General features: G+C 51.1%; 9 protein-coding genes across 9 annotated transcripts; 7 read left to right on the forward strand and 2 right to left on the reverse strand.

Moving 5' to 3' along the window:
* Positions 1-97: 97 nt before the first annotated feature.
* Positions 98-1,324, forward strand: EDD37DRAFT_650588 (ankyrin repeat-containing domain protein; the record flags this gene model as incomplete). Its single annotated transcript, XM_062818267.1, has 1 exon — positions 98-1,324. The coding sequence occupies one exon, from the start codon at positions 98-100 to the stop codon at positions 1,322-1,324; it is 1,227 nt and encodes a 408-aa protein (XP_062669381.1).
* A 482-nt stretch (positions 1,325-1,806) lies between these two features.
* On the forward strand, positions 1,807-3,727 carry EDD37DRAFT_425963 (uncharacterized protein). Its single transcript, XM_062812615.1, has one exon. The coding sequence runs from the start codon at positions 2,000-2,002 to the stop codon at positions 3,671-3,673; it is 1,674 nt and encodes a 557-aa protein (XP_062669382.1). The 5' UTR covers positions 1,807-1,999; the 3' UTR covers positions 3,674-3,727.
* Positions 3,728-4,212: 485 nt separating this feature from the next.
* EDD37DRAFT_650590 (DHS-like NAD/FAD-binding domain-containing protein) lies at positions 4,213-6,125 on the forward strand (the record flags this gene model as incomplete). The annotated part of the gene is made up of 2 exons (XM_062818268.1): positions 4,213-4,338; positions 4,386-6,125. 2 exons carry the CDS (start codon positions 4,213-4,215, stop codon positions 6,123-6,125), a joined length of 1,866 nt encoding a protein of 621 aa, XP_062669383.1.
* Positions 6,126-6,562: 437 nt separating this feature from the next.
* On the forward strand, positions 6,563-7,900 carry EDD37DRAFT_426025 (3,4-dihydroxy-2-butanone 4-phosphate synthase). Its single transcript, XM_062812616.1, has one exon. It carries the CDS (start codon positions 7,011-7,013, stop codon positions 7,728-7,730), a length of 720 nt encoding a protein of 239 aa, XP_062669384.1. The 5' UTR covers positions 6,563-7,010; the 3' UTR covers positions 7,731-7,900.
* Positions 7,901-8,579: 679 nt separating this feature from the next.
* EDD37DRAFT_426036 (uncharacterized protein) lies at positions 8,580-9,635 on the forward strand. The gene has a single exon (XM_062812618.1). It carries the CDS (start codon positions 8,818-8,820, stop codon positions 9,457-9,459), a length of 642 nt encoding a protein of 213 aa, XP_062669385.1. The 5' UTR covers positions 8,580-8,817; the 3' UTR covers positions 9,460-9,635.
* EDD37DRAFT_426035 (transcription initiation factor TFIIE beta subunit) lies at positions 9,636-10,757 on the reverse strand. Its single transcript, XM_062812617.1, has one exon. The coding sequence runs from the start codon at positions 10,506-10,508 to the stop codon at positions 9,813-9,815; it is 696 nt and encodes a 231-aa protein (XP_062669386.1). The 5' UTR covers positions 10,509-10,757; the 3' UTR covers positions 9,636-9,812.
* A 168-nt stretch (positions 10,758-10,925) lies between these two features.
* EDD37DRAFT_687019 (nucleo protein TPR) lies at positions 10,926-17,503 on the forward strand. The gene is made up of 29 exons (XM_062819927.1): positions 10,926-11,464; positions 11,518-13,367; positions 13,389-13,421; positions 13,458-13,598; positions 13,635-13,687; positions 13,709-13,738; positions 13,778-13,813; positions 13,838-13,888; positions 13,916-13,928; positions 13,953-14,048; positions 14,070-14,135; positions 14,163-14,204; positions 14,226-14,386; positions 14,414-14,460; positions 14,497-14,573; positions 14,598-14,609; positions 14,631-14,699; positions 14,739-14,768; positions 14,802-14,918; positions 14,946-14,957; positions 14,985-15,077; positions 15,099-15,127; positions 15,149-15,152; positions 15,189-15,275; positions 15,303-15,368; positions 15,390-15,398; positions 15,420-15,536; positions 15,561-15,596; positions 15,621-17,503. The coding sequence occupies exons 1-29, from the start codon at positions 11,176-11,178 to the stop codon at positions 17,277-17,279; spliced, it is 5,325 nt and encodes a 1,774-aa protein (XP_062669387.1). The 5' UTR covers positions 10,926-11,175; the 3' UTR covers positions 17,280-17,503.
* A 489-nt stretch (positions 17,504-17,992) lies between these two features.
* On the reverse strand, positions 17,993-19,694 carry EDD37DRAFT_426333 (2OG-Fe(II) oxygenase superfamily protein). Its single transcript, XM_062812621.1, has 3 exons — positions 18,979-19,694; positions 18,383-18,932; positions 17,993-18,320 (listed from the first exon to the last, which is right to left on the reverse strand). Exons 1-3 carry the CDS (start codon positions 19,367-19,369, stop codon positions 18,143-18,145), a joined length of 1,119 nt encoding a protein of 372 aa, XP_062669388.1. The 5' UTR covers positions 19,370-19,694; the 3' UTR covers positions 17,993-18,142.
* A 357-nt stretch (positions 19,695-20,051) lies between these two features.
* Positions 20,052-22,368, forward strand: EDD37DRAFT_426460 (NCS1 nucleoside transporter). The gene is made up of 5 exons (XM_062812623.1): positions 20,052-20,325; positions 20,387-20,597; positions 20,658-20,801; positions 20,897-21,085; positions 21,143-22,368. Exons 1-5 carry the CDS (start codon positions 20,153-20,155, stop codon positions 22,088-22,090), a joined length of 1,665 nt encoding a protein of 554 aa, XP_062669389.1. The 5' UTR covers positions 20,052-20,152; the 3' UTR covers positions 22,091-22,368.
* Positions 22,369-22,524: the final 156 nt, after the last annotated feature.

Here is a 22,524-nt window from a genome sequence, read left to right on the forward strand (position 1 = left end):
GGGCAAGCAAAACGACGCCTCGTTGGAGTCCACAGCACTGATGGCGCACATATATGTCTTGCTCAATAATCGTGCCCGTGCAAAGTCATGTCTTGCCATGGTACCAGAAGCACGCAGAGACGCCATTCTCAGAATTGTGAAAGAGTCCCTGGGCACAAAGGAGGAACATCATGATATGTCGTCGCTGGTGACTCAGTCGACTTCGGAAGACTCAGATCCGGCAGTAAAGCACATTCAGAACAGACTTTCCGCAACTTCTGCCACGCAGCCCCTGGACATTTGGAACCGCCCCTCTGTATTTGCGGTAGTCCCAAGATCGCCAGCTGCCGATCTTCGGCACCCAGACCATCAAAACACAAGTACCAAGGGGGGTTGGGAGAATGCGCAGTCCGTAACAGTGACATCCTTTCGTCGGCAGAGGATAGAAGCGAGTCTGGAGCCACGGAGAGAGAGGGAGCAGCTGAGAATCACTTACGCACACCCGCGAGCACTTAGTCCTGTGACAGTGAGCCCGGGCCAGGCGCCAAAGGTTGATGGGACTTCTCAGGGCAAAACCCTGTCTCGAAAAGAGATCTTGGACAGGATCGGATGTCATCCCAAAGATGGGATCGAAGATGCTGTCTGCAATGGTGATCATGCAGCTTTCGCGAATCTTCTTAACAACAAGAAGGATTTTTGGCGGTCAAAGTTTCGCAAACGCGTCCGTCCAGAACGCGTAACTGCGCTGCATTTCGCGGCCCTCTTTGGCAAGATCGATATGGCTCAGCGCCTCCTGGACTCGAATTTCAACATAAATGAAGTCCCACATGGATACACAGCAAGCCTCACGCCCTTGAAATTTGCTATTGGCGCTCGGCAAGTGGGTATGGTCGAGTTTTTGGTTGCAAACGGCGCCAGGCCGTCTGAACCTGATTCATGGTCGACCTTGGCTGGACAGTTGATGAACCGCTCATGGTTGAGGAAAACCATGTCGGAGGCTGAGAAAGATCTTGTCCCTAATCGTATGATTGCGATCTTGGAAATTCTACTCAAGCACGGTTGGGATTTGAATGTGCCGTTCGAGACTTCGGGCGCAACTGTGCTTCATCAAGCTGTCACTTTTTGGACCGGTTCATACACTTGGGATTTGTGTCTGCGCAGCAGCGTGGCTTCATTCCTCTGCAGACGGGGTGCGGACCCTTTCCGAGCAGATGCAGAAGGCAAGACGCCTTACGACACAGCTTTGGCTTCGGGTCATCAAGACCTCTTGCTGGTCCTCAGCCAAGACTCGAAGACGAGAGAACGAGGCGAATGGCTCTCGAACCCAGTCGAGCTTTCCACTTGAGCTTGGTGGTATAGCATGAACGAAGTCGAATACAGCAATGATCACCAGTGGATACGCAATGTCTAAGATGTGGGAGAAGGCCATTGTGATTGTAAACTCCCAAGAAAGTTTTCTGGTGCAAGGTGAATGCGCTTTTAACGGGTATATTTGATATAGCAGAAAATTTTCTTTCGCAATCGACCATAGGATGTGGACAACAGGGCTTCCCGTTCGCTCAGCCGTACTTAAGCCACATGCCGTTACGTTAGTAGTTGGGTGGGTGACCACCAGCGAATCCGTAATGTTGATTGTTTTTGTTTTTTGGGATGAATAAATCTCAGATCTATCAAGAGATGAAGTTTTGCTGGTTTAGAAAAAACATTGCTGTTTAGGCGCCCTCCTGCGGCCACCTGGTCGCAGTTGCCCTGCATTGCCGAGCTGCAAAGATTGGATGTCTGTTCTCATGTCTTGGCGTCGGATTTTCTGGGCCGAGTCCGGTTCAAATGTTTGAGACTTCTACCCCTATAGGTATCCTCCACCTTGAAACACTGCATTTGCATTCTGTTTTCGGCGGTTTTTTTTTTGGCGCGCGATACTGCCACAGAAGCAACTTTCATCGTACCGCAAGGAACAGGATCACGTCGTTATCGTGTGGTCGACAGCATCAGGCCATGTCACGAAGAAGAAAAATAAACAATGGACGTTCACGACAATGTCAACCAGGCTGACGCCCATGGTCAGGCAACCCTGATGGAGGGCAACAACGACGTACTCAACCACGTACGCGGGAAACCATCTACACCTATGCAATCTCATGAACGGAAATGGAGCCGACTTCGAAAGCATTATAGCGACCAGTATCTTGACTTGTTCAAGAAGACTTTCGAGGGCAATGAGGAGGAATACTCAGTCGACGACTTTGATCAATCTCAGCTCGGAGCTGTAGTTTGGGACCCAGCTGAAAAGTCACGGTTCTTCGACGTGATTTCTAGAAAAGGTCGACATGACTTGCGAGCTATCTCTGGGGCGGTGCAGTCAAAATCCGAAATCGAAGTCAAGGCTTATATCGATCAGCTGCGCGAACAGGAGACCGACAGGCAGCTCTTCAAACCTCAGACGAAAAACGTCTCGCATGTTGAGATCCCCGCTACGTTTGAGATTAGTCGTGAATGCGAAGCTGTAATTGATCAGGCCGCAGAAGCACTGGCAGCGTTCCAGGAGCAGTTCGACTTTGCTGTTGGTCAGCGTATGAACCCTTTGTGGCTGATTGATGCTGCAACAGCTTCTGGGGTAGATCAGACTACCGACGGGCAGGAACTTGCAAGCAATACCTCAGAGGAAGCGGGCGGACCCGATGTTACACTGTCCGTGGAGGCTTGTCAGTTCTTTCACCTCTCAGCTTTCCTGACCCTGAGCGAGCGATTCTTCATGAACCAAAGCGCCAGTCAAGCTACTGGCGAAACCGAACAGGTTGAGGATGATCAAGGGCCTGCGATGACCATAGAAGTCGTGTCGGATTTCTACAATTTGGTGACGAGTTTTACCAGGAGGCTAGTTCAAACATGCATTTTTCTGGGTAAGTCCCGGATACGGTCCTCAGCGTCGGCTCATTACAGACCTGGTGGTCTTGTCAAGCCGGAAGATGTGTCAGCTGCTCTGGCTGTTCTTGGGATCACGAGTAGCTCGACAGAGTTTTGGGCCAAAGTGGCAAGGAGAAATGGTCTGTCGGTCGTGGACGGCGGTCATAGGAAGGGAGCCAGTACTACAGCCCTGATGCCATATGACGACGTCGAAGAAATACTGTTGAACCCAAGGAGAGGAAGATCAAGGTCGCTGCAGAGTCAGGTTTCCTCGGCAGATTCCCTGGCTTCGGACGACGAAGAGAAAGACAGCTATAGCGATGACGAGGCCAGCGAAGAGGATGAAGAGAAGTCTTCGGAGGCTCCTCGGTCAGATGACGACGACAGTGATGAAAGCGACACAGATTCCAGAGATGGACATGAACATGACCTCCCGACGGAAAAGAGGCCATCCATACCAATGTCAAAGCAGCAAAGGGTCGAACTGCTGGAACAAGAACAAGATGAATACATGGAACGACTGGATCGAGAAGCTGGGAGACAAGAGGAAGCACGGCTGATGCAGTCCCTTGGTCTTCCTGAAGAGAAGGATTTGAAAGAAGAAGACTTCGAATTAGGCCGTCGCCCAAAAGTGCTGAGGAAGAGTGTGGAGGAGTGTATGGGATGGTCAGGCGTGTATCAGGCTCAATGGGAAGGCGGTGATGGGACTGTGCCTGCAGAAGCATTTGCAGAGGTTGGCTCACGCAGGAAGAGAAGGAAGCTAGGTCACGAAAGTCTTGAGGATGTTTGAACAGTCTGTACCCATGGAAGTCGCTGTGAACAACCCCTATCTCTCTGCAATCCTGACTCTTAGGGGAAGCCATGCCCATAAATTATTGGCTCGGGTTGGACCGTCCGCTAAAGACCTTAACCGTCGATCGATCCCCTCCCGACTTTTGATTGGAGGAGCGCAGACTCGAAGCATAAACAACCCCAGAGATGTTCGTCAGTTCACAAAGACCTCGCCTGTCGCGGTCAAGCTCCATGTCTCTTCACGTTATCTCATTGCTATTGCTATACTTCACATACACCTTATAAAGAAATGTCCTGAGGGGGCTGGCGATGCTGGCATTTCTACGCGTCTATCCTCACAATCCTCCGACGCGTAGAAACCCACTACGGCTTCACATAACGTTCTAACGCGACTTCGACGCGCTGGTGGTCTGCCAGTGGACTCCAAAACCTCATATGGTGGTGCTTTTTCCATCATACTTGCTTCAATTCATAGCGACAACTGTGAGCGCGTCCACGGCTACCAACGACCGAAAGCGGACAATACGAGCTATCAGCATGGGACTACGAGAGTTGACGATCAGGGATGAGCGACCGCTTCAAGAGATTGCAGATATCCTAGCAGGATCACACAAGGTTCTGCTCGTCACGGGTGCTGGTATAAGCACAAGCTGCGGCATCCCGGTAAACAAAACCGTCAACAGTTGTGTCTCAATGCTAACCATGAATAGGACTTCCGGTCAAAGGATGGCCTTTACAACATTATCCCGGAACAAGCTTTGCTAACACCACCGCCGTCGCGACCTTCCACACCATCGAGGTGCGCTATTGCCGACGACGATAGCTTCCTGTCCTCGCAATCCTCACACTCCTCTCGTTCAAGTCAACGATCGTCTGCGAGTCCTTCATCTAAGCTGAGAGGACAGGACCTGTTCGATTCTCGGGTGTTTCAAAATGCAGCATCTACAACCATGTTCTACCAGTTCATTGCTTCTCTGCGGCAGAGGATACGCGACGAAGTGCGGTCCACGAGTTCCACTCACAAGTTTGTCCGCGTTCTACGCGACGGCGGTCGCTTGATGCGCTGTTATACCCAGAATATTGATGGACTAGAAGCAAGAGAGGGTTTGGTGACTGATCTCAGCCGTGGGAAGGGCAACAAGCGACGGTTCATGAAGAAACACTACGAGGTACCTCGCCCTGCACATACCGCAGGCACAGATTTTGATGGAGGTTGCGAAGTGGTGCAGCTTCATGGCGACCTCGAAAAGCTGCGCTGCACCATGTGCGCGAAGCAAATGGATTGGACAGACGAAGAGACTGAAATCTATCTTGACGGTGCAGCGCCTAGCTGTCAGAGCTGCAGAATGAAGAGTGAAGAAAGACAAGCAAGCGGAAAGAGAGGACTGGCAGTGGGATCTCTCAGACCAAACATCGTCTTGTATGGTGAAGACCATCCTTCCAACACTTTACTTACTCCTTTGATACCTTTCGACGCCAACTGTCAACCCGAGGTAATGGTCATCATGGGAACATCCCTGAAAGTGTTTGGGCTGCAAAAGATTGTCCGAGAGTTCGCAAAAGCCATCCATGCTCAGAAGAACGGAAAGGGGCGGGTGATCTTCGTGAATCGGACGCGACCTGCAGAAACAACTTGGGACGGTGTCATTGACGATTTTGTGGCCATGGATTGCGACGAGTGGGTGGAGGATGTGAGGAGGCGGCGTCCTGATATCTGGCTGCGACAAGGCGACCTTGACTTGAAAGTCACAAAGTCGTCGCAACCAAAGCGGAAGAGGAAATCGATGGATGACGAGAGCGACGCCGAAACAAAACCTACAAAGAAGACGAAAGTCACCGTGGAAATACCCAATGCCGCATCGTCCAAACCGAAGATTGTACCGAGCACACCTTCCGGCAAGAAAATGAGCCAGCAGAGGTACAAGCTACCGCCCAACTACCCCGGCCGATCTATTCTTTCACCTTTAGCACAAGCTAGACGCCCGCCAGTCTCACCATTGTCGAGTCCGGTTCGAGGAGATGATTACCGAGAACAATTGACTCCTGTCGGACGAGGGACCCCTAAGAGGCCAGCATTCTCACCCTTTACCCCTGGAGTTCTATCTGGCAGCAAATTGAGGATCGAAGTGTTCCACGATGAGGAAGAGGAGAACAGGAATGCACTTGAGGCTGTGATTGAAGAGTCGGACCTCGAGGCCGAGTCCTCCCCAGTTCCATCGGAGACTGGTACGCAAGACAAGAAGCATTGGACAGCATACACACCGCCAGTCTCCAACTTTGTGGCCAAAGTATGGCAACGACTACCCGGGAAGAGAGTACTTCCCTATTCGAAGCAGATGGATGAGATGGAGGAATTGGCACATGATGAGGAGGACGGTGATGTGATTGACGTCGAGACTCCATCAAAAGGGCCCCGAGGCCGAAAGATCAATGTTCTGGCAAGCGGGTGAGCTTTCGTACGAATGGATGTGTAAGAATTTTGATTAACGCGACCACGATTGTACAATTGATGCAGGTTTTGGGGATATTTTGGGAAAATGGTCACTGGGTTTGCGCTGTACTGTATACATGCATTCTTCGCGACTGCCTCGAGGAGGTGCAAACATTGATCGCGAACCGTTTATGGATGATGTGGGCTATTCCTCGTGTTCGACTGTAGGAGACTGATATGATGAAGATCACTTTTTACCTTTGACGATGTGTCTATCGTCCAACAGTCAAGGTGTAAGACTGTTGTTGGTGACCGAGGGTACAGGTAATGTCCCCGGTCGCGGCGTATGAATTCCGCAGGTCCAGACTCTTTGGTGCTCTGACCAATTTTCGCACCCACATGACAAATGGGCCGCGGCTATTCAATGTCGGACTGGAAAAGATTGCGCTAGAATCTTATATCGGCCGGGACAATCCGCATGACTCTCACACTTTCTTCATGTCATTAACATCGCTTCCATAAACTCGATCAAACCATACTTCTCTACACTGTTGCTTTTCTAACTATCTACAGGACATCGGCCTGCCAATCCGATACAAAAGTTACAAAGGCTTGCATTAGAATTGAAGTCTTTCGGAATCGCCGATTTGGTGTTCTCGGCATTCTGCGGGGTCTGCGTATTCAGTGAAAGTCAAGGAATTCGTATTATACGATCGTTCACGGCGTGATTGGGATAATCAGCTGGGATTGTGAAGTACATTCGACTATCAGCCCATCGGTCGAAAACAAGTCTCGCCAAAGCGAGCAAACTCTAGGGACTATTTCGTGGTCTGGCATTGAATCTACGACTACGAGGTCTGGAACATAAGCCAATCCACGAAGACACTTGAGTTCTCTCCCGAAAATGTCGTCCAACAGCACTTTAACCAAGGGATTTGACTCGATCGAGTCCACCATTGAGGCGTTCCGCAATGGCGAGTTCATCGTGGTACTTGACAACGAAGACCGCGAGAACGAAGGAGACCTGATCATTGCCGCCGAGGACATCACCACCGAGAAGATGGCGTTTATGGTCCGATATACGAGCGGACTCATCTGTGCGCCACTTAGCTCGCAGCTTGCCACGAAACTAGCACTGCCACAAATGGTCGTGGACAATGAGGACCCGAACCGTACAGCGTACACGATTTCTATCGATAGCCAGGACGAGAGTGTCACGACTGGAATTTCGGCACACGATCGCGCCCTAACGTGCAGAACGTTGGCGAGTGCCAAGGTCAGCGCCGGCAGCTTCAGACGGCCGGGACATGTGTTTCCTTTGAGAGCACGGGATGGCGGTGTTTTGGAAAGGACGGGACATACAGAGGCCGCGGTGGAGTTTTGTCGATTGGCTGGCAAGACGCCTGTGGGTATCATTTGTGAGATGGTGGATGATGGAGAGTCGGTTCCTGGGCAGTCGATTATGCGCGAGCCTGGTATGATGAGACGGGATGCTTGTTTGGAGTTTGGGCGGAAATGGGGACTTAAAGTCTGCACGATTGAGGATCTGGTTGGTTACGTCGAGAAGGAGAAGGGCGTTGGAGATTCTGCGCTTGCGAATGGTGTCAATGGGCATAAAGAATGAATATATCATGCTCTGGAGAGCAGGCTCGGTAAGATCAATCTGTTATCCCGTGGCGACAACGAGCCGATATATCAATGGGATTACATAAGACACATACCAGTTACTATCGCATTCTGACATTCATATTCAAGTTCCTTGAACAGCCTCTCATCCAGTGACCGTGATCGTATGCTCGTGCATACCCTGCACAGCCTGGTGGGCCAGGTGTTCCTCACATCAGCGCTAGCTTCGTATGGGATCTGCTTTTCGCTTTAGGGAGTCCTAGGCTCAGCCTCGCTGATTGGACTTGATTGAAGCACTTCCCAATGTTCTTCATAAAAATCCAGCCATGCAATCCATATGCTCGAACATCAGTCAATATCCACGATTGTCCTATCTTCCAGACGTGAGGATCCGACTGCCGCGATGATTCGAATCTACCCATTCAAGGTCAAGCAAAGGATTGTGTTTAGGCCTCCACGTTTTCACTTTTGGCCCCCTTCACCGCAATCCCAAACGACGCGCTCTAGGATTCGACGGGCTTTTTCTATTACAGGATCCGAAAGATTGCCAGTAAGGTTCCCGACACTGCAAGCCTCACTCAGCCTCACCCCTCTTAGGCACGACGCCTGATATGACCATGACTTTGCTACCGAAGTCACTTTCGTTTACTTCTTTGTTCGGATTTCTGTGGCTTTGAACCATTGTTCTGTTCATACTATCACCAAGTGACAGTCATTGAGGCCACCGGCGAGCGTCCTGGAGTCCGATGAGAGTCTTGAAGTCTCTTTTTGTGGCTTATACTGTTCCGCTCCTTCTCCTTTAGTGTACCTCCATACTCCCATTCTGCTTACAACTCTCCTTTTCGAACCACTTTCGCTGGCATATCGTTTCTTTGATCCATCGACGACAGTTGTTTCCTTCAAGAGCCTGGCTGCAGTCATCTCTGTGACCTACCAAGAGTCCTTGACAAGGAATCTGCGTTCTGTACATTAGGCACAAGAGCAGCAGGCTGCTTGCCCGTCACGGTCAGCCACCATGGCTCCCAACCCTCGCAACATGTTCTACCGCCAACAATTCGACGGAGCACTGCATCACAACCATTCCAATGGCCCTAACCATCATCCCACAAAGGCGGCGATCATCGGCGGCGATCATCGGCGGCGCTGTAACAGTGGGCATCATCCTGTTGGCCATCGCAACATTTTTCCTGCTACGCTTCCGCCGACGCCGCAACGCGAACTCATACAAGCCCGCCAACGCACAGGGCGGATTCAACGTCGAACCACCCTCGCAGATGCCCTCGAAGGAAGATACTATGGGTCTCTTGGGCAAGAACTCACCTGCGCCGCCGGCCATCGTGGCATGGGACGCCGAGCACGTACAAGCAGGTAGCATACAGAACGGATTCCAATATGGCATGGGTATGGGCATTCAGAGGCCGGCGAGTGCTGCAAGTGTCGGTGTGCCTCCACCCCGGTATGAAGAGGCCACGGCACGCCCGAGTCTCACCCACGGAAGACATCAGTCCGATTCGGGATTGAGGCCGTTGTTGCTTGCGCAAGGCGAGGCTGCGAAATATTATGATGATGGCGGTCGGGAAGAGCAGGATATAGGAGAGAGGGGACGGTCAGTGTCGAGAGAGCGGCGATTGAGTGTTGATGCAAGGGGAAACCGTGCAAGGAGTATGTCCAGGTTCAGGGAGGAAGGAATGGTGGATTTGGGGTTGAACTCTCCTATTAGACCATAAGACGGGCAGAGTCTGGATTGGTATCGGATTGTTGGACATCGCACTTTGCGAAGGGTAATAAGTATCTAATTCTCACCACGTTTTGATAGTGATATAACTCGAGCCTCGAGTCTCGGCCTGAACGCCTTCCGGTTTCTGGGTATCATTTTCATAGATCCATCCTGTTTCCATCGTTCTTCGGTCAGCATCTGACGCCTTAAAGTCCATTCAAATGCTTGGGGATGTTGCAGCCTCCAGGGGCCCTGCACAAGGAGACACAACCTTGATGCGTGACCTCGTTATGCCAGAAAATTATGAGGATCCCTGTTCTCCGTGTCCTCGCTTTTGTCCTTGGCCCATTCGGAAGGCTTCGCCTAACGCCCTCCTTGGGGCCTCTTGTCTGAATAGTCTCGAAACAGACCCTGCATATGAGTGTTTGTGACTTTGTTACCACGTCGGACTTTCTTCTTCTTCTCTTTCGGCTTCAGTCCTGTGTCCGCATGCGCTGGTTCACCAGTAGTTTTGTGGTTCATGCGTCTCAGCTCTTTGATGGTATCTTCCACAGACGGCAAAGCGATTTGCGACCATAAATCTTTGAACTCTTGATCTAGTGGAGCGTCAAGGCTAGGATCGTCTGCCCACACCATGCGCGGATGGTTGTCTTTTTTGTTGCGAACCACAAGGAGCTTGTGTTCGGCTTCAAGTCTGTCAATCGCTCCTTCTACATCGTTCCATCCATCTTTCAGGTCTCGCACATTGATGCCCAAAGCCGAATCTTGGTTCTGCAGGAACTTGAGCAGATCATCGGCTGAGGCGATACTATGCAGCGGTTTGAACTTGTAACTGTCTGTGTCTTTCTCATGTACGACTTTCGGGTTGACTGATAAGAATTTGCGAAAATACTTAACCTGGTCGTCGGTGCGTTTGTGGACAGGCAGCACGAAGGATACCAGCTCTTCCCAGGTGATGCTTTCCGGAAATTTGTCCCTCAGTCTGTCGAGGGCGTAGATGACATTCGTGCGAGCATCGCTTCCGGCGAGAGATATGGAGCTCCCGTACAAAGAAGACATGGCAGGAGGAGAATCGCAAAAGAGGTCGGTGGAAGAGGTGGCCTAGTCAAAGGATCTCTTCCGGTTGCAGTCGAGGTTTTATCTCATTGTGTGGAAAACGAGAAGATCGGCGGACACCAAGACCTGTTGACTAGAGTGAGAACAACAGTGCTCAACCGCGGCTCTGGGAGAGCGTCGCCTTTATGAAGGGTTGAACCGTAGAATGTGAAATAACGGAGTATTGTCGAGGAGGCAGATGTCGAGTTGAACATGCGTTTGAAGGACCGCTGAGTAAAAGACTTGGGCAGGGCAGGTGTAGCGACTCACCTAATTTAAGCTTAAACTTAGCGGGACTAATTGGCCTGTGGCTGCCTGGACCAGTCACCATTGATGATTGACCCCAGTCACGTTTTCCATCTTTCGCTTGGGTACCCGCGCCGTCACTTGTGTCTGTTTATTCAAAGTGTTGAAAGTCGAGCATTCTTTCAGTCTCGTTACCCACCACCCCTCTCACCTCTGCGTCCCTCTTATTCACATGGTGCTCAGCGCGCACCATGGTTACGGGCGTTGAGTTTTCTTTCACTTCTCTTTGACCTCCGTTGCGATCGGCTTTTTGGGACGCGCAGTTCTCGATCGCATTCCTTCGGTTCACTGATCACCCTTATACCTCTCTCATTCTCCTTCCACCATGGCGGCCGAGGTCGACGTTCGTGCCGTTTCGGCCTTTTCTTCCTTGCCAGAGGGCGCCGTGACATCTTTACGGGAAACACCTACAACCGAATCCGTAGAGAACTTCCTGCGCGCTATTCTACCAAAGATCAAGGAATGCGAGCAAACCAAGTCCAAGCAAGTCAAAATCGAGGTTGAGCTGGAGACTGTTGTCAGAACAAATGAATCCAAGACGAAAGTCCTACAAAACTCCCGAGACAAAGCCCTAGCGGAGTCTAGCAAACTTCGCGTCGAGCTGCAGACGACTGGTAAGAACTTGTGTTAGGAAAGTACGTGTTATTTGTGACTGACATCCGAACAGAGAATGCAAAATCTAGATTGGAATCCGAGGTGGAACAGCTGCGTTCTGCAACAGCGAACGAAAACTCGGAGATCAATACCCTGAAGTCGAGAGTCACCTCGCTTGAGGCCTCGAACCGCGACACTCTGGGCCTGCTCGAGTCCAAGACTACAGCGTATGAGAATTTGTCACAAGATCTAGCGGCACAGCACCAGAAGGCTGCAGAACTTCGTAAACAGATTGCGGGTCTCGAACAGTCTGTACAGTCAGCCAATGCCACGGTTGCCAGCTCAAAGTTCAAGGAGCAGAGCCTTCTACAAGAGGTGGATATGCTAAAGAAGAACAACGAGTGGCTGGAAAATGAACGTAAGATCAAGGCCGATGAGCATACCAACTTTCGAAAGGAGAAAAATGCACGTATCTCGGAGTTGTCAAGATCCAATGAACAATACATCTCGGAAGCAGAGGGTTTGCGGCGGTCGGAATCTGCACTCAAGCATCGTCTCGAGGAGCAAACCACCAAGTTTGAGGAGACTTTAGAAGAGATGCAGAAATTGCGGGAAGAAAAAATTTCAGCAGACGAATCACACCGAGTCGAGGTTGAGAGTGTCACTCGGCTTGCTGACCTACAGGCTGCATCTGCGGAAACAGCCAAACAGCGTGTTCAGGAACTTTCCGTCGCTCTAGAGGAGGCTCGCGAGGAGGCTGCTGAGGAAATCGGGACTATTCGTGCTGAAATCGAAACTGAGCACAATGACCGTGTCGCAGCAGAAGAACGAATCATCGAGCTGGAGAGATCGTTGGAGCAACTGTCCAATGAGCTCGAGCAGGCTCGCGCGAGACCAAGCACTCCGCAACGTGCTACCAATGGCTCGGCCATCACCACTCCCATGCGACCAGGCACTCCTAGTGGCTTCTTCTCGCCTTCCTCGATATCAAGACCCAAGGCTCAGATGACCATGACTCAGCTATTTTCGGAATACAAAAAGCTCGAGGGAGAATTGGCCACGGAACGACGTGCCAACGAGCAACTTCGTGAAAATTTGGACGCTATGGTCGAGGAACTCGAGAACAACAAGCCTGAGATTGAAGAGCTACGTACCGATCATGACCGTCTGCAAAGTGAAGTTGTCGAAATGTCGACCATTGTGGACAAATCCAATGCTGAGCGAGACTCGGCTGTCAAAGAATTGAGGCAATGTCAAGGAGACCTTGAGAGCAAGTCGAGAGAGGTCGAAGTTCTCACACAACAACTGCGCGATACTGGTTCCCAGATCCGCTTCCTTCTCATCGAACAGCATGTTCGTGAGCAAGGAGGTGCTATGACGCGAGAAGAATTCGATGATCTTGAGAGACAAGCACAGGAAGCCATGTCCCAAGATATGGCGAATCTGTCCGAAACCCAGCAACTAGTCAACCAGCGCTTGATTGTCTTCAAGAACATTAACGAGCTCCAGCAACAAAATGAAGACCAACTCAAGACAATCCGCAACCTGGTGAGCGAACTAGAGAGCAATGTGGCCAAGGAGAAAGAGCAGCAGAATCTCGCTCTTACTCAAGAGTTGGAACAGGCTCGGGCTCAAATCGCATCGTATCAAGACGAGCTTCGGACTATGGTCGCCCAAACCAAAAGCTTCGTGAAAGAAAGAGATATGTTTAGGAACATGTTGACGCGACGAGGACATCTGTCAGGTGGTCAAATACAGCCCACGGACTTTTCGAGATCTTTACCTATGCCTAGTGGAGAGTCGCCGGCAGGATCTGCGGCTGGTGGCGAGTCTGATTACGCAAAATTGCTCAAGGACCTCCAGCAACACTTCGACACGTATCGACGAGAAGCATCCACAGATCACTCTGCCTTGAAGATTCAGGTGGATGAACTCAGCAAAAAGAACTCGCAATTGCAGACTGAGATCAGTCGGACAGTAGGCCAACTGACGGCGGCTAATCAACGTTACGAGATGCTGCAGGCGAACTACAACTCCCTCAAGACCGAAAATGGTGAAATCCAGAAGAGATCTTGGGCTGCCATGGAAAATGCCACGAAGCAAGAGCTGAAGACTCAGCAGGTGGCTGAAGAACTTGTTGAGGCCCGGGGTCTTGTTGACAGTTTGCGTCGCGATTCTGCAAATCTCAAGGCCGAGAAAGATCTGTGGAAGACTGTGGAGAGGAGATTGATTGAAGACAACGAGTCGCTTCGTAATGAACGAAGTCGACTGGACCAGCTGAATGCAAGCCTGCAGTCAATGATCAATGAACGAGAGCAAACCGATGCTGAAAGCCGACGTCGTGTCCAGGCACAAGCGGAAGCACTTGAGTCTGAGCTCCAATCCGTCAAGAGGAAGCTCAACGAAGAGATCGAAGAAAACAAGAAGGCTTCGTTAAGAAGAGAGTATGAGCATGAGCAGAGTCAAAAGAGAATTGACGACTTGGTAACCAGCTTGGGTGCGACTAAGGAGGAGTTGGCATCGGCCAAGACTGCCAGAGATCATCTCCAAGCTAGGGTCGATGAGCTCACCGTCGAACTTCGATCAGCCGAGGAGCGCCTAGAAGTTTTGACCAAACCTCCAGAGCCCACGACGGATGCCTCCGGCGATGCTGAATCCTCTTTGACCAGAGAGCAGGAGTTGGCCGTGGAGGTATCTGAGCTCAAGCGGGATCTTGAGCTCAAGGTCTCCGAACTTGAGAGAGCAAACGAGCAGATTGAAGTCTACAAGAACATTAGTCAGTCGAGTGAGGAACGTCTGCAAGAGCTCAGCGAGACCAACGACCAATATCGGGAAGAGACCGAAGCGACCCTCGCTGAGAAGGATGCACAAATCAAGGAGCTTGAGCAACGCATCGAAGACATATCATCCGAGCTTAACACGACAAACACGGAACTGTCCAAGTTGCGAGATGAACAGGCTGAAGGGAGTCGGAAACTTGATGAGCAAAAGGCTGCCTTCGAGACCGAGATCGAACGTCTCAGAGAGGAGGCTGAAAAGAGCGCTGAACAAGCTCAGTTCAATCTCGAAGCTTCAAAGATTCAAGCACAGATTGCCACCGAAGCGCAGCAGAATTACGAGAACGAGCTTGTAAGACATGCCGATGCCGCCAAGTCTTTACATGCAGTCCGCGAGGAAGCAAATCAGATCAAGCTCGAGCTAGTCGATTTGCGTACTCAGGCCGAAACCGCTAAATCCGACCTTGAACAGAAGCAGGTCAGCTGGGATGAATTGAAAGATCGATACGAGAGAGAGATATCTGATCTCAAGAAACGTCGTGAAGAAGTCGCGCAACAGAACAACCTCCTTCACGGTCAGCTTGAAAATGTCACCCAAAAGATTACTGCTCTTCAACGTGACCGTGCTGCTTTGGCAGAAGGTGAGACTGCCGAAGGCTCTGGGCAATCATCCACGGAGCTTGACAAGCTTCAAGAAGTCATCACTTATCTGCGGCGAGAAAAGGACATCGTCGATGTGCAGTACCAGCTGTCGCTACAAGAGGCAAAGAGACTTCGCCAGCAATTGGAGCTCGCGCAATCCCAGTTGGATGATACTCGCCTAAAACTTGATCAGCAACGTCGTGCGGAGGCTGATGTCGAACGTAATGCGCTCGAGCATAAGAAGATGATGGAAACCCTGAACGAGTTGAACCTTTACCGGGAAAGCAGTGTTACACTACGCGCAGAAACCAAACAAGCGACTCAGGCTCTTGCGGAGAAGTCTCAACGTATCGAAGAACTCGAGAACCAGATGCAGTCTTTGCATGCTCGTGTTGCCGAGTTGGAAAATTTGGTTGAGCTCCGTGAAGGAGAACTCAAGCTGAGCCAGGAAGATCGCGATCATTGGCAACAACGTACTCAAAACATTCTGTCGAAGTATGATAGAGTCGACCCCGCAGAGATGGAGGCGCTAAAGGTGAAGATCACAACCCTTGAGCAAGAACGCGACGACGCTCGAGCTGAACTGGAGAAAGCTACAGCAGAACGTGACGAAGCCCAAACAGCTCTGCAGGCCCAAATTGATGAGCAACAGACTGCGATCAATAGTGCCAAGGTCGCGCAGAAAACCCAACTCGAGACTCAATTCAAGGAAGTGCTGAGGAAGAATCGAACCGTCCTAAGCGAGAGAAAGGCTGAGCTTGACGCTGCGCTTGCAGAGAAGACTGCTTTGCAGAGCGAGCTTGACGCCACCAAAGAACAGCTTGCATCCGCACAAGCACAATCTCCTCCTGCTGCAGCCGCTCAGGTCAACGGCGAGCCTGGGACTCCAGCAGGGGATACCTCCAATGTACCTCCCTCCAACGATGCCGGAAATGCTCACTTGGAAGCCAGAGTGACCGAGTTGGAGACTGCACTGGCTGAGAAGAGCAAAGAAATCCAAGAGCTCAAGGATACTCAGGAGGAGAAATTCAAGTCCAGAGTGGCAGCTAATGAGAAGGTTCTCAATGGAAGGCTACAGGAGATAAAGAGAGAAGCCCAGAATGCCAAGGCTGCAGCACTGGAGGAATTGAGACTGAAACTTGATGCCGAACATCAACAGGAAATTGAAGCACTTCGAGCGAGTTCGGTTCCTGTCGCTGCCGAGCTACAAAAGCCCACTGAAGGATCTGGAGACAATGCTCCAATCATCCAACCTGATCAGATTCCTGATGAAGTCCTTTTGGCCCTCTCGGAAGAGAAGGCCAAGTTTCTGGTGGACAAGCACCAAGTTCTCCGCCGACTGATGACTGCCAACATCCGCAAACGAGTTGATGCTGAAAAAGAGACCCTGCGTGAGAGTCTACGCAAAGAGATCACATCGGAACCAGGCACTCAGAGCAATGGACCTGCTTCTGAAGACGTTCAGGAATTAGAACGAAAATTCGAGGCCGAGAAAGAGGCGATCATCAAGCAGAAAGAGTCAGAGTTCAACGCGGAAAAGGCGACTCTCATCAAAGAATATGAGGACAACCTGGCACGCGAAAAGCAAGCCCTGATCATCCAGCACCAAGAAGAGCGGAATACACAGAAGCTGGAATTCGATCAAGAAGCGGAGAGGAAAATACAGGAGCAAGTCAAGAATGCGGAACTCATGGCGGAGAAGAAATCTGCATTGAAAGTGAATATGGCGACCAACAAGGCTAATATGGCCAATGCCAAACTTGATGTGGTCAAGAAAGCAGTGGAAGAGACTCCAGAGAAGCCTGTCGGTGAAGTTTGGGAAGTTGCCAAAGACGCCAAACCTCCGCCAGCAGCTCCAAAGCCGGCTGTGCCTGCCGCTGCGCCTACCGCTGCGCCGGCTGCCGCGGCTTCGCAGCTTCCAGCAACTCCTGTCGGCAAGGTCAACGGTGCTACCCCAGCCCAACCCGCACCGGCTCAACCTGCAACAGCCAACCCACCTGCAAGCACTCAGGCTTCATCAGAGCAACCGGATCAGAAACCTGCGGCACCGGCAGGCAATCAAGCATTATCGACAGATGCTGCCAAGCAATCCCAGACGGGAGGCGCTGCCTCGGTGCAACAACCACAGTCAGGTATACCGAAAGGTGGTCCTGCACGCGGTGCTCGTGGTAGTGGCATTCCTAGAGGCCGAGGCGCTCCAAAAGGTCGAGGAGGAGGAGCACCGCACGGAAACACTGGAAACCATCAGCAGGCTGCACGCGGTGGAGATAATGTCGGAAGTACGGGTCGAGGGAACTTGAATCCTTCAGCGGCACAATTTACGCCCGGTGGAGGCAACAAGAGAGCACGTGAGGACGGCGGCGCCAGTGACGATGCTGGTCAAGGAAAGAGAATACGTGGTGAAGCCACATCCTAGGTTTTCGTTTGTTGTATTCATGGACTGCGGTGAAAAGGAGCTTTACAACAAGTGATTTGCATGGCGACGGCGAAGGAGGTGCTGCGGGATTAGCTTGTGACATCTACATGTCAAGGCTTGCAAACTCCATATCAAAGCGGAAGAGGCATGGGAAAACATGCTAGATTAGTGTATTGTCTACAATCCAAATCGTGAGCTTGCTGAAAGCTGCAGTATTGATCATCCATGAATCCATGATTTTTTTGCTAGACCTTTCAGTGTTTCAACTCGTTTTTATTTCCGCTAGGGCATCCCGCCTTCGCCAGAGCATACAGAGTCAAAACCGAACCTCGTACAAACCCCCAAAATTGATCAGTCAAAGGACAGCGACTGTCGCGAGACCGATTCACCACGGCCAAAAAGAAACACAGCTCCCCGTTGTCCAACCCCGAAGAACTAAGAAGGTAGCTCTACTCGTAGCGGCAACTTCCTGTATGTTGGGCTGGGCACTCCCCGTCGCGCCAGCATCACTCGCCCTCAATTCTACTGTCGGCCCTGGGTTACGTTTGCGGTTTCGGCATTAGGCACGATTCTCGTCTTGCGGTCCATATAGCTAGTAAGAGCGCCTTTCTTTAGACGGACGCTTGTGGTGAGAGTTGTGGGAGTTTGATATGTCAAGGTGGCAATTTCTTGGAGTTGCAGACTGTGGGCGGTAGATAGAAGGGAGCTGTTTTATTTGAGGGCTGTCCCTGGCAAGAGTCAAGACGATACTGTTAGTCGTGTGTCTGGCTCCTTGGGCAATGGCGGTGAAACCACAGGAGGGGACCGAAGATACGTAGACAGGAGGTGCGGTACTGGCAGGTTTCGGACAGTCAGTGAGTTGGTCAATATGCGTCAACTTTTGAGTCTTTGCCCTCTTGGTCTGTTTGGGCGAATCGTAGTTGACACCAGTCGCCGCAGCTGATGGGTTCGTATTTGGCGGGGTTGGTCTCGTCGGTGCAGACGTCCAGAACGCCGCATTTTTCGTTGAAGTTGAAGCCGAAGAAGAAGGGCATTGAATACCTGTCACCTCATTAGATACTGGATTTCAACGTGCATGGCACCCGGGAACTGGGGAGACATACCTATCAACAGTGGAGCGGTTATACACTCTATGCACAGTCGACTTCATCCGGTCATTGGTCAGGCGCATCAGATAATCGCCGATATTGACGACGAAAGTATCTTTGATTGGGGACGCTTTGATCCATTGGCCGTCCTTGTTGAGCACTTGAAGGCCGCCGCTCATGTCTTGCCAGAGCAGCGTGAAGCATTGCAGGTCGGTGTGCGAGCCTAGACCGACGTCTGTGCTGGCCGAGGCTTCCTCGGGGGTCATGGCTGGGTAGAAGTTGAAAACACCGTCGCTTCCTGGGTATGTTGTTAAGGAGTCGAAGTAGGTTTCTGGTAGGTCGAGAGCAAGCGCGAAGATTCGGACGAGGCGGCGGGCCAACTTGACACACTCTTGCCAGTATATGATGCAGCCTTGCTTGAAGGTTGGGAGGTGTTGAGTGCCGTCCCAGACGTATTGCTCGCCTCTGATGTAGGGCTTGACTTCCTCGGGGACGGCATTGGGGTCCTTTGGGTCTGGATCATATTGGGGCTCGTAACGCCAGCTAAATGACTCGCGGTAGTCCACTATTCTTGTTAGTGGAATGATCATTGAGCAGTGTCTGCTACTCACGTCCTTCGGTAGGACTGGCCATGGCTGTGTACTTCCCGGAGAAGCCATTGTACCATTCGCCCTTGGACTTGTGGGCCAGCAGCTTTTTGTCTTCGGGTTGGGCGAAGAAAGTCTTGGATGCGTCCAGGGCGCCTTCGATGGCGGACTCAGGAATGCCGTGGTTCTTGATGTAGAAGAAGCCGGTGTTCTCGGCCGCGTGTTTGATCTCTTTGGCGAGTTTCTTACGAGCCTCAAAATCGCCGTATATGGCGCTGATGTCGATCAATGGGATTTCATCTCCTCGACTTTCTCGCGGTGGGTTGGTAGAGACATCGCGATATACTGGGCCATAAGCGGTACGAAGTTGAAGCTTGACAAACGAAGCGGGCTCTACCTCGGTGATAGTCGCCATGTTGTCGGTCGACGCTGTTGGAATCACCTGGAGGAAGTAGTTGCTGATGTTTCACCAGAGTTCTCGTCTTTGATATTGGGCGTCTGGTTTGTGCTTCTTGATCAAGCCTCGGCTGCGTGACTTCTCCCCCACTGCTGATCTGGAAGCACTTTCTATCGTGTGGCGGGCAATCGGCGACGTCCGAAATATTCCTACTGCAGGTGTATATACTAATGATGCCCAGATGTTCGTCTCAATTGCTAGATGTAGGAAGTTAATATAAGGAGTTCAGCTTATCTGGTAATTTGGGGGTATTCGGGGGTATTTTGGGGTTGAAGTTGACAAAGACGCCTCTATCAAAGTGGAACTGCGGAAACGAGACGGGAGATCAAACAAATCAGATGCGGGCAACATATCAGCGTTTCCCGAACAATTCTGGTCCATGCTTGCATATGGAAGGTCGCTCCTGCATGTAAACACTATATCTTACGCTCAAGTCCGCGTTGGGGGGTATATTGTCCACGCGACTCATGCACCCCCAAAATGTGTCGACAAGGTAGTATTCGATACAGATATGATCCTTTCGCGGAACAATCCCTGAATGGTCAGCGTCGCCTTATCAGTGCTTGGCCGCCTAAATTATTCTGGCGAGATGGGCTGGAACATGTCGATCATGCATGCTTCGATAAGCGGACACAGTGGCGGACAGGGTTCATTGATATAGGTCGGTGCGCCTGAAGGTGAGAAGCCTTGCAGGAAAGCATTCTCTATCTTCACATACCACCTTGCGCAGACCGAACCACTATGGTGAGTATCCCACGACCGCACCTTGTAGCCAGAGGGGCAGAAGAGATCAAGGGGAAGGACATCTGGCTTGACAATGACGACCTCCGTCCGCTGAAGCTGAAAGACCGCACTTGGACTGCCACGACTTACTTCGTCTTCTGGTTCAGTGCCACAGCAACAGTTAGCAATTGGTACGGAAAAGACCTTTGGCCTCCGCTTTTCTCAGTGTGTGAGAGACTGATTGTGACCTAGGTATGGCGCCTCGGCAGCTCAAGCCCTCGGCCTGTCGATGTGGGAATCTCTGGCTTGCTCATTGGGTGGCCAATGCTTGATTGCCATAGTCATCACACTGAATGGACGAGCCGGCGCTGTCTACCACGTCGGTTTCCCTATCCTCAATCGTGCCGCATTTGGAGTTTATGGCGCATGGTGGCCAACGTTCAATCGCGCGGTTATGGCAATTGTGAGTATTAGACTCAAATTTATCCATATGCTGGTATCCAGTGCTGACGGTGTATGACAGGTGTGGAACGGCGTCAATGCCGTGCAGGGTGGACAATGTGTCTATGTCATGCTGCACGCCATCTTCCCCAGTATCGCACATATCAAGAACACTATGGGCCCAGGATCTGCATTGACCGCGGCTGGTATGATCGGCTTTGGCGTTGTAAGTATTCTTCTTCTTGAAAGGCTGTGTCGTTGAGGCACGAGCCTTTTGCATTGTCCCTGTTGTTACCGACGCAGCTTACTGACGATTTGCAGTTCTGGATAGTCACATGCTGCTTTCTGGTCATTCCAGTCCCGAAGATGAAGTCCTTGGTCTATGCGAAATTGATCATGTTCGTCATTTCGGCGATGGCGATGCTGGGCTGGACGGTCAGCAAGGCTGGGGGACTGGGACCGGTGGCCAGCCAGGGGTCAACAGTCCACGGTGGTGAGAAGAGCTGGCTGGTAAGTGTATCTCATTCTCCTTGACGCATATGACGTGTGCTGACGATGTCCTCTCAGATTGTCCGATTCTTGATGCTCGGAGCTGCGAATTGCGCGACGTTCGCCAGCAACGCCAGTGACTTTCAGCGATATGCACCAAAGCCGAGCGACCCGATCCTAGGTAACTTGGTCGGATTTCCAGTTGCAAATCTTCTCGTCTCGATTGTGGGCAATATCGTCGGTGCATCGAGCCAAGTCATCTTCGGCGAGCTGGTTTGGAACCCAATCGACTTCCTCGATATGCTCCAGACATCCGACTACACTGCAGCTAACCGGGCAGGGTGCTTTTTCATTGCGCTGATGTTTGTGTACTGCGCAATCTTCTCCTCGATATTCGAAAACTCGTTGCCTGCCGGGAACGACCTGGCCGCGCTGTTTCCGAAGTACATCACTATCAGAAAAGGATTCTTTATCTGCGCTGTGCTTAGCTTTGCGATCAACCCTTGGTACTTGTTGGGAAGCGCGTCAATTTTCGTGTCCTTCCTGGCATCATATCAAATATTCCTGTCTTCGATCACAGGCGTTCTCTTATGCAACTACTACCTTATCACAAGAGGATACATGAAAATCCCCGACCTGTACACCTCTTCCAAGACTGGGGCTTATCACTACACCAAAGGTTGGCATATCAATGCATATATTGCATATGTTGTTGGGGTGATCCCGAACTTCTATGGGTTCTTGAACAACATGGGTGTGTCGGCGCCCGAGGGAGTGACCAAGTTTTATTACTTCGCTTATTGGGTGGGGCTGTTCGTTGCAGGAGCGACTTACTGGGTCTTGTGCAAAATCTTCCCGCCGGCCATCATGTACACCGAGGGATGGAAGGAGCCGAAGAACTATGTTCGTCCTGAGGGAGAAGCTCAGGTTCTCGAAGGTGAGGCGGCCGATGTCGATGGCTCGAGCAACGGCCAGATCGAGGAGAAGACCGTTGCCACAGAAGTCCTCAGCGATCTCAAGGGTTGAACGTTGCTGGATGTATGTGCATAATGAGCTTCATTATTGTGACTGCTCAAGAATAGAAATGTCAATGCTTTCGAATTTCTCGTTCAGATATGCAAGGAGACAAATAGTTCTGTACTTGGTTGTGGACAGACTCTGCCTTCAGTGCTGCTAAGGATCATTGTTGACGTCTGGCACACTTTCAATGGTATCGAATGAGATTCTCGCTGATGATGCCCAGATGAAGGAGGTGTCGACTTCCTAATATACTTTGCTGATGATTGTGGTAGCATCGCTGTTGATGCACCCAAAAAGGAATGAGAGATTAGATAATGGATGCCCAAGAAAATTCTCAACTCCCGCTGTTCTTTGGGTGAACGGCGGAATAAGTTGAAGCGGCGCAAATTTTGTGTAGTCTGACGAGAGAATTGTCCTGAATCCTTTACCGATAGCCTGCG

This window comes from Exophiala viscosa, assembly GCF_022695815.1.
Source record: "Exophiala viscosa unplaced genomic scaffold EDD37scaffold_6, whole genome shotgun sequence".
Classification (NCBI taxonomy): Eukaryota; Fungi; Ascomycota; class Eurotiomycetes; order Chaetothyriales; family Herpotrichiellaceae; genus Exophiala; species Exophiala viscosa.